At 63.4% G+C, this 15,152-nt stretch overlaps 1 protein-coding gene across 7 annotated transcripts in view; it reads left to right on the top strand.

Moving 5' to 3' along the window:
• NADSYN1 (NAD synthetase 1) overlaps positions 1 to 15,152 on the top strand; it is a 36,276-nt gene that overhangs the window by 8,822 nt on the left and 12,302 nt on the right. For 5 of the 7 annotated variants that reach the window (XR_005787551.1, XM_040466220.1, XM_040466217.1 and 2 more), the window contains 11 exons: positions 2,699 to 2,750; positions 5,904 to 5,992; positions 6,087 to 6,204; positions 6,894 to 7,025; positions 9,379 to 9,453; positions 10,205 to 10,329; positions 11,047 to 11,095; positions 11,530 to 11,632; positions 12,032 to 12,200; positions 12,927 to 13,062; positions 13,845 to 13,951. Coding sequence is in view for 5 of the 7 variants with exons in the window: in XM_040466220.1 (XP_040322154.1) it covers positions 2,699 to 2,750; positions 5,904 to 5,992; positions 6,087 to 6,204; positions 6,894 to 7,025; positions 9,379 to 9,453; positions 10,205 to 10,329; positions 11,047 to 11,095; positions 11,530 to 11,632; positions 12,032 to 12,200; positions 12,927 to 13,062; positions 13,845 to 13,951 (1,155 nt within the window). In the remaining 2 variants the exon portion in view is untranslated. The remainder of the gene's footprint in view (positions 1 to 2,698; positions 2,751 to 5,903; positions 5,993 to 6,086; positions 6,205 to 6,893; positions 7,026 to 9,378; positions 9,454 to 10,204; positions 10,330 to 11,046; positions 11,096 to 11,529; positions 11,633 to 12,031; positions 12,201 to 12,926; positions 13,063 to 13,844; positions 13,952 to 15,152) is intronic. The other 2 variants (XR_005787552.1, XM_040466218.1) reach the window with 1 other exon arrangement.

Below are 15,152 nucleotides of genomic sequence, written 5' to 3' on the forward strand. Positions count from 1 at the left end.
CACTTTGCCTGCCTGCAAGTGTTTTCATTTGTCTCTTCCATGTGATGAGCAGTTTTGCAGAGTGGAAAACAAATTATAGGTTAGAAATAATGCTCCTTCCTGGTTTTGGAGGTATCGTGTGAAGGATTGCCTGGAGGCTTGTGCCCTCGGTGAGGGGTCGCCGTGCGGATTCTTCTTCGCTCTTGGGGGCATTTTCTGTGTGGGCACTCGCAGAAGCTTCTCTTCGTCTTTGGTGTTTTAAAATTGTATCCTGTGAGCCCTGGTGCGGGTGTCCGGGCTCCCGTGTTCGGCTCTCCAGGGCCCCCGTGTTTTGGGTGAACGTCGTGTCCTTTCTGGGCGAGTCCTGCTCTGTTTTCTCTGTTTTCTGTTTCTGAAATGCCTCTTGATCGGAGATCAGACTCTCCCGGACCAGCTTCTCTAACTGTCGTGACCTTTCTTTCCCACGTCCTGGAAGATTCCATCCCTCTACTTTCTATTCTCTAAGAGCTCTTTTTCATTTTCTCATACTTCCTTACACCGAGCATCATTTCTCTTTGTTTTTTAATGCTTATTTTATGGTTGAGAGAGAACGAGAGACGCAGAGTGCACGCGGGGGAGGGGCAGAGAGAGAGGGAGACACAGAACTGGAAGCAGGCTCCGGGCTTGAACACAGAGCCTGACGTGGGGCTCGAACTCACAAACCGGGAGATCACGACCTGAGCCGAAACCAAGAGTCGGACACTCAACTGCCTGGGTCCCCAGGCGCCCTGAGCCGTGAGTGTCTTGGACGTGAGTGTCGGGTTTTTGATTTCAGGAACATTTTCTAATTTCCCGTCTTCAAAGGATTTCGTTCTCTCGCTCTTGTCCAGGAGCCTCCGCTGTGTGCGGGTCACGTGTCCCTGGATATCGTACGTGTCTTTCCTCTTCTCTGCCTGTTTGTTTGTACCTCCTCCGGGGTTCACCCCCCTGAGTCCGCCCTGCGCAGGAGTCTGCCGGAGGCTCCGGTCTGGTGCTGCTCGGGGCTGCCCAGATCAGCACGTCTTTCCGATTCCTTTCCCAGTTCACAAGCTCGCTTTTCATCTTTTTCCAGCATCCGATCATCTCTCGTTTGAGACTTTTTATGGGGTCGTGCTGTCTCTGAATTTACTGGGAGCGTGCCCGCTCTTGCCCGGGGTGGGCGCGTGGGTCTCACGGTGACTCCTTCAGCCTCGCGCATTTCCTCGAGCCTGTGGAAGGGGCGGCGAGCCGGAGCGACCAGCTCGCATTTTGGCAACATTAAGGCCACCTGGGAGCTGTGCCAAAATGCAGACGATAAAACGATAAAACGGCCAGATTACTGTGGCCCGGCCCTCGTAATGGACCCACGACAGGTTCAAAGTGCAGTTCCAGGCCTCTTAAGAAAGCAAAACAAACAAAAACCTGATGCTCGAGTGCAGAGACTTTAAGAACCTACTCGTTTTCATTATGTTCTTAGACAGACCCCAGATCCAGGCACAGGGGTGGCAGGGGCTCTTGGCGCCCCCGAGGGGGGAGAAGACTTGTATTCAGCACGGCCGAGGATGGTTTCTTGGCGGGAGTGCGCTGCTGGGATCTTTCCGGACGGCGTTGGCTGAGAAGCAGGGGCGTCCAGCCGGAGAAAGGTGCAGGCTGTGCAAACAGTCAGGTGCGGGGCCCCGGGCCGGCCTGAGCCGAGCCTCGAGTGACCAGCTACGGCAGCGGCACGGGACTCTTACACGGCGTCTTTTGGCTCTCGGTGAACCTGCAAAACGCACCGGCCGGGTACAAGGGGAGGGCGGGCCTCGGGGCCGAGAGGAGGAGAGGGGAGGTGAGCACGCCTGTGCCCTGGCGGTCCTGCTCCGGGCTGGTGCTCGGTGCACCTCGCGGGGGGTGCAGGCGGAGGAAGGGACAGGCCTTGGCCGGCTCCTCCCTCTAAAGTTCATCGTGACGCAGCGACACCCGTGGCGGCAAACCGTGAATGGTGGATCGCAGACTCGCTGTGGGGCGGCGAGGCGGCTGGGAGGTCCTGTCCCCGGCCTTAGCGCGGGACAGAAGGCATCGCCCTCCAGCTTCCCAGCTTTGTGGTTTACTTAGGCAGCGACCACTGAGGTCACCGCGGGAGGCTCCCGTGAGTTCTGAGAAGGGAGCAAGAGCCGCAGCTCACAGAACGTCTTCGGGCAGCATCCCGTAACGGCCCCTTTGCGGTCGGACTCGGGAGGCGTCGCTTCGTGCCTTCTGCCTTTCAGCGTGGCACCTGGGGATGCCTTGTCCGGGGGCGGCGTGGGAGGTGTTAGACTCGGTCCGTCTTACTCCGTTTGGAGCGTAACTTTATCGTTTAGGCTTGTAATTGCGTGTTGGGCGAGCGCGGCGTGATCTTGACTCAGAGACTCCGATCAGGGATTCCACCCGGACGCCCCCTCTTTGGAGATCATGCCCGTGACGTGTGTCTCGGGAGTGCCGAGCACCAAGGCCCCGGGAAGCCAGCCGGCGGGAGCTCACTGGGCGCCACGGTGTCACCGAGTAAAATGCACAGCATCTTCGCCAACATGCCCGTCCTCGCCTTTTTATCTTGAACGGACGCTCGGGGCACCTGTGCATGCCCTACAGTCCTTTGCTGCCACATCGGTTGGAAGCTCCCGGGCCGATTTTTGTCCCCGTTCGGATGCCATCCCTCCTCCGGGGCTTAGATGCTCATCCTCAGATCTGTGCTGTTCCCTCCCAGGCAAACAGAGGAGTATTTTCTCCCCCGGATGCTGCAGAGCCTGACAAAGCAGGTGAGTCTCTGGGGAAAGAACCTGTCGCTCTTGGAGGCCGTGGTGTGCCGTGGGGCAGGCCCCTGTGGGCCGAGGCCACGGCGGCACCTGGCTGGCCTGCGGGGACAGGTTCCTGCACGAGGAGGGAGGGTGATGCCCCCGAAGCCTGGCCTGTCGGTTGCTGCCTCGTTCCCGCCCGGCCCACCGTGCTGGGTCCCCGGGGGAGCTGGGGGAGGGGTCCCCGCCCCACCTTGCCGGGGCTGGTGCTTGGGCCTCCGGGTCACCCGGGAAGCTGTGAGGGGTGGGGGGGCAGGTGTGAGGGTTCTAGTTACAAAATCCAAGCAAGACGTTCCCTGGCTGCCTGCTCGTTCTGTGAAGGCCCAGCTTCAGAAATCTCTTGTCTTTTGGAGCTGGCTTGGGCCAGGCCTTTAGAGCTTTGATCTCCAGCCTTAGCCGGGGGGCCTCGTCCAGCCTCTTCCTAGTGGCAGCTGCTGGGGTGACAGCTGAAACCCTGTTCTGGCCACTTCCCACGGGTGGTTGGAAGCCAGGGGCACAGAGCAGGTGTCGGGGGGAGGCCTGACTGGTCTGGTTTCTGTCTGAGGTCCCATTCTGGTGTGAAGTGTGTTAATTTGCTCAGGCTGCATAACGGAGCACCAGAGACGGAGGGCAGGGGGTGCGGGTTGTTGTTAAACAGCAGATACTTGACTCCCGGTCCTGGAGGCCGGAGCCCGAGGTCCAGGCGTGGGCGGGACCGGGGCCTCCCGAGGCCTCTCTCCTTGTGTGTGGCCGGCCGTCCTCTCCCTGTGTCCTCACGGGGTTGTCCCTCCGTGCGTGTCTGTGTCCCGATCCCCTCTTCTTACAAGGACCCCGTGGTCACCTTGATCACCTCTGGAAAGTCCCGGTTCCAGATACAGTCACATTCAGAGGTGCTGGGGGTCAGGACCCCAGCACAGAAATTTGAGTGGGACGCAGTTCCTCCCACGCCGCCAGGTTCTCCGCGCCCCTGATTACTGCCCTTCCAGCAGCTCATGAGGGTCCGGACTCCCTCAGTGGAGGGCCCAGCAGGGGTTCAGCTGGACCTTAGGGACGGACCCTAGCTGGACCGGGGGTCCCTCTCCCCTCCTTCCTCCCAGGTTCCAGCTCCATTTGCCTCTTGACCGTCTCTGCCTCTTCCCTGGAGGACGGCGGCTGCCTGGCCGCTGGGCGGCTGCCCCATTCAGGAGCCAGATTCCATCACCGCCATTGGGTTTGATTCCTGAGCCAGGCTCCTCGAGGGGCCGGCTTGGGCTCAGCACCCCCTGTGTGGACACTCCGGGACGGGCACAGCCAAGGTTGGGCAGGGGCGCTCAGCCGGGTCCGGTCACCTCCCACATGTCCCGGAAACTCATTTGACCGTGAACTGTAGCAGCGGGCTAGTTTGAAAATCCTTCTGACCGAGAACGCGGAACGCGCCCATGAGTGCGTTTCCCCGTGTCCGTGTGTGTGTCTGGCGGGGAGCCCGTGTCTGAAGCATGTTGGCACAGCCCTGACTGGGAGCTGCACCCCATTTCATCCTTGCGGGGTCCCAGTATGTCCTGGAAGCCTTGCCGCTGGAGATGACTGAGCCCTTGTGGGGTATGGTCTGAAGTTGCAGGGCTTTGGCTTGGTGGTTGACCAAGGGCGGTGGCCTGAAACGGCCCCGGTGACCGTCCGCGGATTTAAGTTCCGGGGCGTGTCCGGGAACAAGGGAAGGGTAGCCCAGGACCTGCCACACGTGAACACGTTGGGCCCTGTGGCCCTGAGCCCTGGCCGCCCCACGGCAAGATGGCGTGTGGGTCCCGGCCGTCCCCGTGGGCTATTTGCCAGGTGCCCAGCGGCCAGCATGGGGTCCCGCGTGAGGGCTTTCTTCGCAGCCACAGGAAGCAGGGCCAGGTTTACGCCGTGGTTCTTGCCTTCGGCAGCCGGGGGTGTCGGACTCAGGCACACGCATCGGGGAACCCGACCCAGCGTGCTCGGCCGTGTTCCCTGTCTCAGGATCAGTTCTTGCCACGTCTGTAGCTTTGGGATCAAGAGAGGGAGCCAAGTTGGGCCGAGACAGCAAGTCAGGGCTGTCCGCGTGCCTGAGAACGTCCCACACCCGCCTGACCGGTCAGCACACGGAGGCCCCGGCGCCTCGTCTGCCGGCCCGGGGGAGGCTCTGCCCCGGCCCTGGGATGCCGCCATTCGTGGCTTGTTAACGTGGCTCTTGGTGACAGACACGCTTGCTTCTGGCCCTGCCACTCAGGAGCGGGGTCACTTTTCTCAGGTCTCTCGCATAACCCTCGGGTCATTCCTGGCACGGGTGGGACGATCCGGTCACACTGTCGGGAGCACGGATGATGCCGAAAAGGGCTTCGGGCCTTGGCAGGCGTGGAGTGACCCTGGACAAACGAGACCCTTTATTGCTTTCTTTCTTTTTTTTTTTTTTTTTTTTAATTTTTAGAGCATGTGCACGACAAGGGGAGAGGGGCAGAGGGAGAGGGAGAGAGAGAAAAGCAGGCTCTGTGCTCCGTGCAGAGTCTGACATGAGGCTCAGTCCCACGGCCCTGGGATCATGACCTGAGCTGAAATCAAGAGTCAGGCTCTGAACCGAATGAGCCACGCAGGCGCCCCAAGACCCTTTATTCTTTTTTTTTTTTAATTTTTTTAACGTTTATTTATTTTTGAGATAGAGAGACAGAGCATGAATGGGGGAGGGTCAGAGAGAGGGAGACACAGAATCCGAAACAGGCTCCAGGCTCTGAGCTGTCAGCACAGAGCCCGACACGGGGCTTGAACTCACGGACCGCGAGATCATGACCTGAGCTGAAGTCGGCCGCCCAACCGACTGAGCCACCCAGTCGCCCCAAAACCCTTTATTCTTAATAACGATGATGGCGACGGGGATTTGTGCCAGTGGAAACTTCTGGAGTGGAGTGACGGCTTGCCGGGGCCACAGAGGGCCCTGTGGCAGCTCAGAGCCCAGCTCCTGCCTAGTGAACGCTGTGACCAGAGGCCCCGGGGGTCAGCAGGGGAGATGCCGGGCTGCCTGGGTGGGGAGTGCTCCCCAGCTGGGCAGGGACTCACTGGGGCTAGAAGTAAAAGGGCAGTGAGGTCGGGACGCAGCCCAGACGGGATGGCCAAAGGGTCTCGTGCCCTCCTGTCCTCTGACCACAGGAAACCGTGCCCTTTGGAGACGCTGTGCTGGCCACCCGCGACACCTGCATCGGGAGCGAGATCTGTGAGGAGCTCTGGACGCCCCACAGGTCAGCCCCGGCCCCGGCCTGGCGGGTGGAGACAGTGGGGCTGGGCGGGCGGGGCACGGGGCCCATCCTGCCGTCAACCGCCGTCTGCCCGCAGCCCGCACGTGGACATGGGCCTGGACGGCGTGGAGATCTTCACCAACGCCTCAGGCAGCCACCACGTGCTGCGCAAAGCCCACGCCAGGGTGGATCTGGTGACCATGGCTACCACCAAGGTAGGCGCTGGGCCGCCATGCTGGAGCACGCGTGCCGCGGGCCCGTGCCGCGTCCGTCCTCACACCCCCGAGTCCCCGGTGCCCACGCAGGGCCGGGCCCGCACGACGGGCATCGGTGCCCGCAGTTTCGGCCAGCGCTCTGCAAACGGGCGCTGACTCGCCCTCTGGGGCCTCACGCGCCCGACCTCCCCTGACCCTGTGAGGCCAGCAGGGCACCTCCTGCCCCGGCGTCAGGTCCCTGGGGCCCGAGGCACCATCGAGGGACAAGTGACGCGCTGGCCGCACGCTCAGTGGTTCCGAGCTGGAGCGCAGGGAGCTGTCCCGAGGCGCTGCCCTTGCTGGGCAGCGTGACCCCGCGAGGGGCGGGTTTGGGTCTCTGTTCCACGCTGTGGGGTTTGTCTTCCGTGACCCTCCTCCTCCCGTGTCAGAGACGACAGTCAGTGCGTGAGGGGTGCTGGGGGGCAGTGAGGGGAGGGGCATTGGGCGTGATGCCTGGAGGCTGGGAAGGCCGGCGGGTCACTGTCCCGGGCCCTACTGTGCACCCCCCCCCCCGGGTGCAGGCACTTTCTCTATGGGGAAGTGCGGCGGGGGGGGGGGGGGGGGGGGGGGGGTTCCCTGCAGGGCGCTGTTTAAGGCCTTGGGAGGGCCGAGGAAGGGACGGTGATGTCGGTGCCCCCTGCATTCTCCAGAACGGCGGGATCTACTTGCTGGCCAATCAGAAGGGCTGTGACGGGGACCGACTATACTACGATGGCTGTGCCCTGATAGCGATGAACGGCCACATCTTGGCGCAGGGCTCCCAGTTCTCCCTGGACGACGTGGTGAGAGCGAGCTCGCAACCCCCAGGGGCACCTGCTCCTTTCCGTGACCGAGCCCTCGTGCTGGGCTGTCGTCTCCGGGCCCCTCCCACCCCACCCCGCGGCCAGCACCCGCCCCGCCTGGACAGATGAAGCCACCACAGCGCGAGGGGCGCATGTGCACGGCCTGGGGGGGCAGGCGAGCAGGCAGGTGCTGTGGGGGGCAGGCTGTGTCGTGACAGGAGAGCTGGTGAGCCCCAGTCCCCCAGGGAGTGAGCAGGCACCACCCGGTCCCCGCAGGAGGGTGTCCCTCGGCAGGGGCCTCGTCCGTAGAAGCAGGGTGGAGGGGAGCTCGGTGAGGCCACTTGACGCAACCCGCTGGCTCTTCCTCACATGTCCGGGCCACCTGTGTTAGCCGTGGGCCTCACAGCACCCTGGCCCCGAGTCCTGGGAGCCCCGAGGCTCCCCTGGGGCAGGCCTCCCTCCGTGGGCCGTCTGGTCTCCCTGGACACGCGAGCGGGCTGGGGTCAGGCACGTCTGTGCAGGGAGGCGTGGGGTGAGCTCAGAGGAGGCGTCGCCACAGCCCTGGGGCGCGGGGGGGCGGGGGACAACCAGGAAGGCAGGCTGAGATACCTGTCCCGTCCTGCCCTGACCGGGCCGACCTCTGAGAAGCTGAGGGAGATGCGCCCTCTGCAGCGAGGGCGCGTGTCCGTGCTGTCTGTGCGCCGACAGGTCTTTCAAGTTCAGAACAAAAAAATGGCTGTTGTCACGGGAGACGGACATGAACGCCAGCCGTGCAGACGCCACAAGTGACCCTCGGCTGTGCGGGCACGAGGGGCCCTCGTGCGGCACCACCCGTGTTCGGGGGGTCGGGTGGAAACGCTAGTTCGGGGGCAGGTGGGAGCGGAAGACAGGTCCGCAGGGACACGGCAGCGCGAGCTCACGCCAGTTCGCGAACCCTCCCGTTCGTTTCCTCTGCACTCGGCTCGCTGAGGGGACGCTGGTCCCCTCGCCGACCCGCTGGGGTTAGGAGGGAAGCAGGTGTGAAACCGAAGTCACGTTTCAAAGCGGAGCGAGTGGACTCCGTGATGCTCTCCTGCTGGGGGGAGGGGGGCGGGAGTTTGGCAGAAGGGACGCTCCCTCCCTCCCAGCTGTCCCCCAGGCCGTGCTCGCCAGGTGACAGCACCCCCACAGGCCTTCAGGTGTTCGGCATTAGTCACGGTAGAGGCGGGTCAAGTTCGTGAAAAAGGCGCCACTCTTCTGCGTCCCACGGGAACGCCCCGCTGTCTTCAGGCCGGGTCGGTGTGGCCGGGACGGCGGGTGGACGTCAGGGCCACGGGTGGCCTGCGCAGGGTTGACTGGCAGTGGAGGGGGCCACCTGTACCGGGAGGAGCAGGTTCTGGGCCCTGGCCAGGCCTTGGGGCTGGGACCCCAGGGGTCTGCACTTTGGGTGGCTTTGGCGGCCTCTCGCTTCGGGAAATGATGGGAGGACAAACGCAAGCCCCGTTTTGCTGGTCTTTGTGGCACGTCCAGAGTGGCCCGGGCCCGGTGCTGACAGCAAGAGTTGCCCACGGGGCCGGTGCAGGAGCAGGGTGGCCACGGCCGTCCTGTGTCCCCCTGTGCTGTGCCGGTTAGCTCCCACTGTCCCACAGTTGTACGTGAAGAGACAACGTCACGGTGACATAATTTGATCAGGAGTTATTTTTGTAGAAAAAGGAATAATATGACAAATTAAAATGAAATTAAAATTCTCTTTTTTGGGATTTTTTGGAAATCTAATTGTTTTCCTATTTTGTGGTGTTTTTTGACTCTTCGTACTCCTGTCTCACTTGGGTTTGAAGGCAGGGAAGTGTCACCTGCTGTCACATAGCAGCACACCTAGGCAGGGGCACTGGCGTGGACTGCCGAAGCTCTGACCACCCGTCTGCCATTGTCCGGCTTGTCCTTCCCCTGTGTGGGCTTGGAGCTTGGGTTGCCTCTCATGGTCACAGGATGGCTGCAGCAGCTCCAGCCATCCCGTCTCCACACAACCACGTCCAAAGCAGCAAAGGGGCCCTTGTCTCCCATGCATCTGTCTAAGAAGAGAGAAGCTGGCTCAGAGGTCCCGGCCGATACTGATCAGCAGAATCCTGTGCCGTGATTAGGGGACCGCTGCTAGGTGTCCGACTTCACTGGAGGTTCTGGGGGCAGCAGCGAGAGGGCGGGGCTGCAGGTCAGCAACAACACTGGCTGTCCCCTCTCCCCGGGCCCCTAGGGGCCCACAGCTCCCCAGTCCCTGCCGCAGAAGGTGGGACTCATCGTGTGCAGTTTGGCGCGTCTGCGAAAACCACCCAGTTACCCAGCAGTCACGCGTTCCCTTCGAAACCCCCTCCTCCAGGAAGTTCTCACCGCGACGCTGGATTTGGAGGACGTCCGGAGCTACAGGGCAGAGATTTCATCTCGAAACCTGGCGGTGAGTTCTCGTGGACACACGTGGGACGTTTGACAAAGGCCCCGGAGCCCTTTGTGGTTTTTTGTGACAGCAGCTTCTTGGGATGTCCCCGGCACCCCGTGATTTGGGGGATGTAGCACGCTCACGGGGCCGCACAGCCATCGCCTCGTCGGTGTCCTGGCAGCGGGGGACCTCCTCACCCCAAGGAGACTTTCCCGTGCCCGCCCACCTCCACTCCACATCCCGCCCCCAGCCCGGGCCCCCCACCCGCCCACTGTGGGCGTTTCACGGAGATGAAACCATGAACCCGAGGGCCTTCGTGCGGCCTCTGTCCCTGAGCAGGCCGTCTGCGGGGCCCATCCGCGTTGTGGCGGGTGTCCGGGCTTCATGCCTCTTCCTGGGCGGGACGACACTGTGACCGTCCAGCCGCCGAGGACACTCAGATCGTCCCCACGCCGGGTCTGTGAGGAGTTCGCTCTGTCGACGTGCGTGCGAGTTTTTGCGCGGGCGTTCTTCCCGCTTCCCCCGGGTGCGCGCCTAGGAGCGCGGCCGCCGGGCTGCACGGTCACTCTGCTTTAATCCCCGGAGGGGCCACCTCAGCGCACGAGGCTTCCGAGCCTGCCACCGCCCGTCTCTCTGGCTCCAGCCGCCCCGCGGGGGTGGGGCCACCGCTGTGGGCTTGACGTGCCTTCCCGCTGGCTGACAGTCTGTCCCTCGGCCGGCCCTAGCGGCCTGTGAGGGGGGCGTCACTGTCGTGAATCTCCGTCGGCAGGCCAGCAAGGCGAGCCCCTACCCCCGAGTGAAGGTGGACTTCGCCCTCTCGTCCCGCGAGGACCTGCTGGAGCCTCTGTCCGAGCCCCTCGAGTGGAAGTACCACAGTCCCGCCGAGGAGATCAGGTGGCCGCCCGAGAGCACGCGGAGGGGTCGTGCTGTCCCCGCGGCCCCTACCCTCGCCCGCTGCAGGGGCCTGAACCAGTGCGGATGGCTGGGCCTCACCGCCTGCCCGGGGCGGCTGCTTGGTTAGGAGGAGGCCGCGCTGCTTCGGGGGCGAGGGCGCCGATGCCGCAGCCGGACGGCCTGGCTTCCCCTCCCCGTCCCGGCCCTGTCGCTCCCTCGTGCGGGGGGCTTTGGGCACACTAGCCCTGCCCTTTGCTTTTGCGTCTCGGTTTTCCTGTTTTTTTTTTTTTAAATTTTTTTTTTTTTCAACGTGTATTTATTTTTGGGACAGAGAGAGACAGAGCATGAACGGGGGAGGGGCAGAGAGAGAGGGAGACACAGGATCGGAAACAGGCTCCAGGCTCCGAGCCATCAGCCCAGAGCCTGACGCGGGGCTCAAACTCACGGACCGCGAGATCGTGACCTGGCTGAAGTCGGACGCTTAACCGACTGCGCCACCCAGGTGCCCCTCGGTTTTCCTGTTTTAAAGTGAGCCAAAGGCATCCCCCCTCTCCCAGCGCTGTCTGGAGACAAGAGGGCATTAATTCTCACGAGGCGCTGGGCCCAGCCGCTGCTGGCCGTTCTCACTGGCCCCGCTCCCGCCTGGCCAGCTGCCCCCGGGGTAGATTGCCGACGGGTCCGCAGCCCCCGGCCCTAACGCTTCGCATTCTTCTGCAGCCTTGGACCCGCCTGCTGGCTCTGGGATTTCTTAAGACGCAGCCAGCAGGTAAGATTTGCAGTGTTTTGTTCGGTTCTGTGGTGGGCTGGTGGGCTCTTCCCCCAACGCGAGCCCTGCTTCGCTGTGCCTCGGTCAGGAGCTTAATCCACGTTAGCCAGAGGCCAGAGCACCCCCCGGGGGTTTGGCTCCGCCTTTGGGGTCCCGTCTGATGACGTCCAGAGGGAACGGAATACACGTCCCACAGGTTCTGTGTCGTGACGTCTGTAACTTACCGGGGTTTAGTCCTGGATGCTCATCGCAGCGCGAGGTCTGTTTTCCCTCTAGAATAATCCATCCGGAACACGCGGCCCACGGCGAGAGCGCTGACGCCCACACGTTCTTGTGGGTGCCCGTCAGGGTTTGCAGGTGGAGCTGGGCTGAGGTTTGGGCGCGTCGCTTCTCCGAGGCCCTGCCCACACCCGCCTCTGCTTGACCCATTCCAGGCCGGCTTCTTCTTGCCCCTGAGTGGTGGCGTGGACAGCGCGGCCACCGCCTGCCTCGTCTACTCCATGTGCCGCCAGGTCTGCGAGGCCGTGAATAACGGAAGTAGGTGGCGTCCGTTGGTCTGAGCGAGGCTCCGGGGCTCGGAGGACGGGGTGAGGCGAACCCCGGGTCCTGGCCGTCAAGGGTGAGGGAGGCTCCGCCGATGCACTCAGATGTCGCAACAGGACCTGGGGACAGCAGGCCAGTGAAGCCCCTTCCCGGGGCTCTGGGCCAGGGCGGCCGTGGCCGTGTGCCCGAAGCGTGGCCTGGAGGGAGGAACATGGACGGCCTCGGGGTCAGGCAAACCCGGGTCGAAAGCCTCCCCCCACGCGCTCTGTGTCAGACATCCCCGTGGCGTGCGTGCCAGAGGAGCGAGGGGGCTGCTGCGTAGGAGGGGACGGCCCCCGGGGCGGAGGAGAGGGTCTGGGCCCTGAGCACCGCCTGCTGTCTGCGGGTTCTCAGATCAGGAAGTGCTGGCCGACGTCCGGACCATCGTGGACCAGCTCGACTACACGCCCCGGGACCCCCGAGAGCTCTGCGGGCGTGTGCTGACAACCTGCTACATGGCCAGCGAGAACTCCTCCCGGGAGACACGTGACAGAGCCGCGGAGCTGGCCCGGCAGATCGGCAGGTAGAGAGGCCGCTGGCGCGAGCCCGGTTTTAGGGAAACCGTGTCTGTTCCCCCCGCCCCCCGTAGCCGCGTCGGATTCCCACGCCTCCATCCCCGCCCCCTCCTGGCATCCCAGACACTGGCCACCGGGGCTGATGTGCCGCCCGGTGTGGGAGCCCGGGACCCCACTCGCGGCTCTGGGGAGTGGGCTGGCGCTGTGAGGGCCCGCCCCCCTCTTCCCTGGGCCGGAGCAGGGTCGGAGAGGGCATCTCTCCGGTCAGGGAGACTCGGTCCTTTCAGAGTCCTCTGTTCTCAGCCCAAACCGGCCCCACCCAGCAGTGCTCCTGGGCGCGTCCCCGGAGGAACTGAGAGCGGGGACTCAGGCGTTTTGCCCCCGTGTTCACGGCAGCGTTGAGCACGGCAGCCAGAATGTAGGAGTGGCCCAGTGTCCCTTGGCACACGAGGCAGTGAGCAGATGCGGTCCGTGTCCACGGCGGGACGTCGTTCGGCCTCAGGAAGGGGCTTCTGACACCCGCTACCTCGGAAGGACCCCCGAGAATGTGGTGCCCAGGGAAACAGTCCAGCCACAGCACCACGTACCGTGGGCATCTCCGTGGCACGTCCGGACACAGGGCTCCCCGGGGGGGCCGGGGGGGGGGAGTCCTGAGCTCCACAGGGGTGGCCACGCCGCACGCGGACGCGCCAGGTGCCCCCGGCCCTGCGCACACCTGCCCTTTCCCCTCACAGCCACCACATCGGTCTCGACATCGACCCCGCGGTCAAGGCCGTCGTGGGCATCTTCAGTCTGGCGACGGGGAAGAGGCCTCTGTTCGCGGTTCACGGAGGAAGCCGCCGGGAAAACCTGGCGCTACAGAACGTGCAGGTGCGCCCCCAGCCGGGCTGGCGTCCCGGGGCCTCGCGGGGGAGGCCGGGGGTGTGCGCGCATCTGCAAGAGCGACTGGCTGTGGGTGTCTGCGACGGTGGCACAGGTGCGTGCGCATGTGTGCGCGTGTGTGCGTCTCAGTGCACGTGCTAGTGGGGGGGGAGGAGGCGTGTGGGCACAGGCGTGGGTGTGTGAAAATACGTGAGGGGATGTGAGTGCGTGCGTGTGGGTATGAGAGTGTGTTAGTGAACATGGTGGGGTGTGCGTGCGCACACGTCAGCGTAAGAGGGCTTGGGAGCGTGTGTTAGCGTGAGGGTGGGGTGTGTGCACGCGCGTGTGCGTGAGTGTGCCTGTAAGGCTCCTGCGTCTTCAGGGATCGGGCTGCCGCAGGGGAGCCGGGCCCTGCAGTGGGTGGAGGGAGAGAGGGACCCTGGGCTCCAGCCACTGGGCTCTGTCACATCTCTGTCCCTTTTCTCGTGGCCACGGTGGCTTTCCCTCCTCCAGCAAAGCCAGCTGTGAAGGGGGTGGAAGGAGTGGCCGAGAGTTCTTTGCAGCCCCATCCTGCCACCGAAGCTCCCTCCGCACCCCGGCTCCGGGTCCTTCCGTCTTTGATCCGGGGGCCGCTCAGTGCACACAATTATCGCAGGACCCTGTTTCCTCTGGACGCTGGAAAGCTCTCGTGTTACTTGGACTCTTTCTTTGGAGCCGCACGGGGAGCAGGGTGCCAGTGTGTGTGTGCCCCATGCCCGGCACGGGGTGACATTTCCCGCTGTGTCACCCAGGCTCGGATACGGATGGTCGTGGCCTATCTGTTTGCTCAGCTGAGCCTCTGGGCCCGGGGTGCTCGCGGTGGACTGCTGGTGCTCGGATCGGCCAACGTGGATGAGAGGTGCGTGTGCCCGACTCCCGAGCACCCAGGTCTCTGAGGGTGAGTGCTCCCCAAGGCGGTATGTCCAGGCTCCCTCCAGTTCTCACCGCATCTGTGAGACACAGGGGGGCGGGGGGGGGGGGTCACGTTACCCCGCGGCTCAGGGCGTGTCTGGCACCCCCAGGACATCATCACTCCCGAACTTCACGATGACTCAGGTATGGAGACGGGTCGACACTGTCTCCCTCTGGCTCCCCGCCGCCGTTCCCGCTCGGGCCAGCTCCGCCTGGCATGGGCTCTTCCGTGGTGCCGGGTCTGGAATCTGTCACCCCTCCCACCCCACCCCGCTCGCTTTCACCTGCCCGCCCCCCCACCCCCCGGGCAGTCCCACCACGTCTTCCGCCCTTGCTCTGCGTCCAGTGTTCACTCCCAGCCAGAGAGCCCGTCTCTGACGTGGGCTGGAAATACTTTCCGCGGTCTTTGCTGGTCAGGAGAACTCGGAGCCTCCTGTTCTCCGGGTACATTTCAGCTGACCTTCAGGGTGAGCGGCGGAGGCTGGGAGTGCTCCTTCTCCAGCTTCCGTCCCCGCCTCTCTCGGGTGTTCTCACTTGCTCCTTGTTAGCGGAAGGGGTTCAAGAACCTTGTCTGTCATTTATTCATCTGATCATCCATGCATCAGTCTTTCCATCCGTTTGTCCACCCGTCCACCAACCCGTCCGTCTGTCCACCCATCCATCTACTCACCCGCCCATCCGTCTACCCACCCATCTATCCGCTCGCTCATCTGTCCATCCATCCATGTGTCCTTCCATCTATCCATACGTACACCCGTTTACCCATCCATCTATCCACCTATCCACCTGTCCATCTGTCTGTCCACCCACCCACCCATCCATCCATCCATCCACTCACCCGCCCATCCATCTACCCACCCATCCATCCACTCACCGCCCATCCATCTACCCCCACCCATCCATCCACTCATCTGTCCATCCATCCATGTGTCCATCCATCTATCCATACGTGCATCCATTTACCCATCCGTCTGTCCGCCTATCCACCCATCCATCTATCTGTCCACCCACCCATCCATCCATCCATCCATCCATCCATCCATCCATCCATGTGTCCCTCCATCCATCCACTCACCTGCTGTCCGTCTACCCACCCATCCATCCACTCACTCAGCCATCCATCCATCCATCCACTCACCCACCCATCC

This window comes from Herpailurus yagouaroundi, unplaced genomic scaffold (assembly GCF_014898765.1).
Source record: "Herpailurus yagouaroundi ecotype Mexico unplaced genomic scaffold, PumYag 569, whole genome shotgun sequence".
Taxonomy (NCBI): domain Eukaryota; kingdom Metazoa; phylum Chordata; class Mammalia; order Carnivora; family Felidae; genus Herpailurus; species Herpailurus yagouaroundi.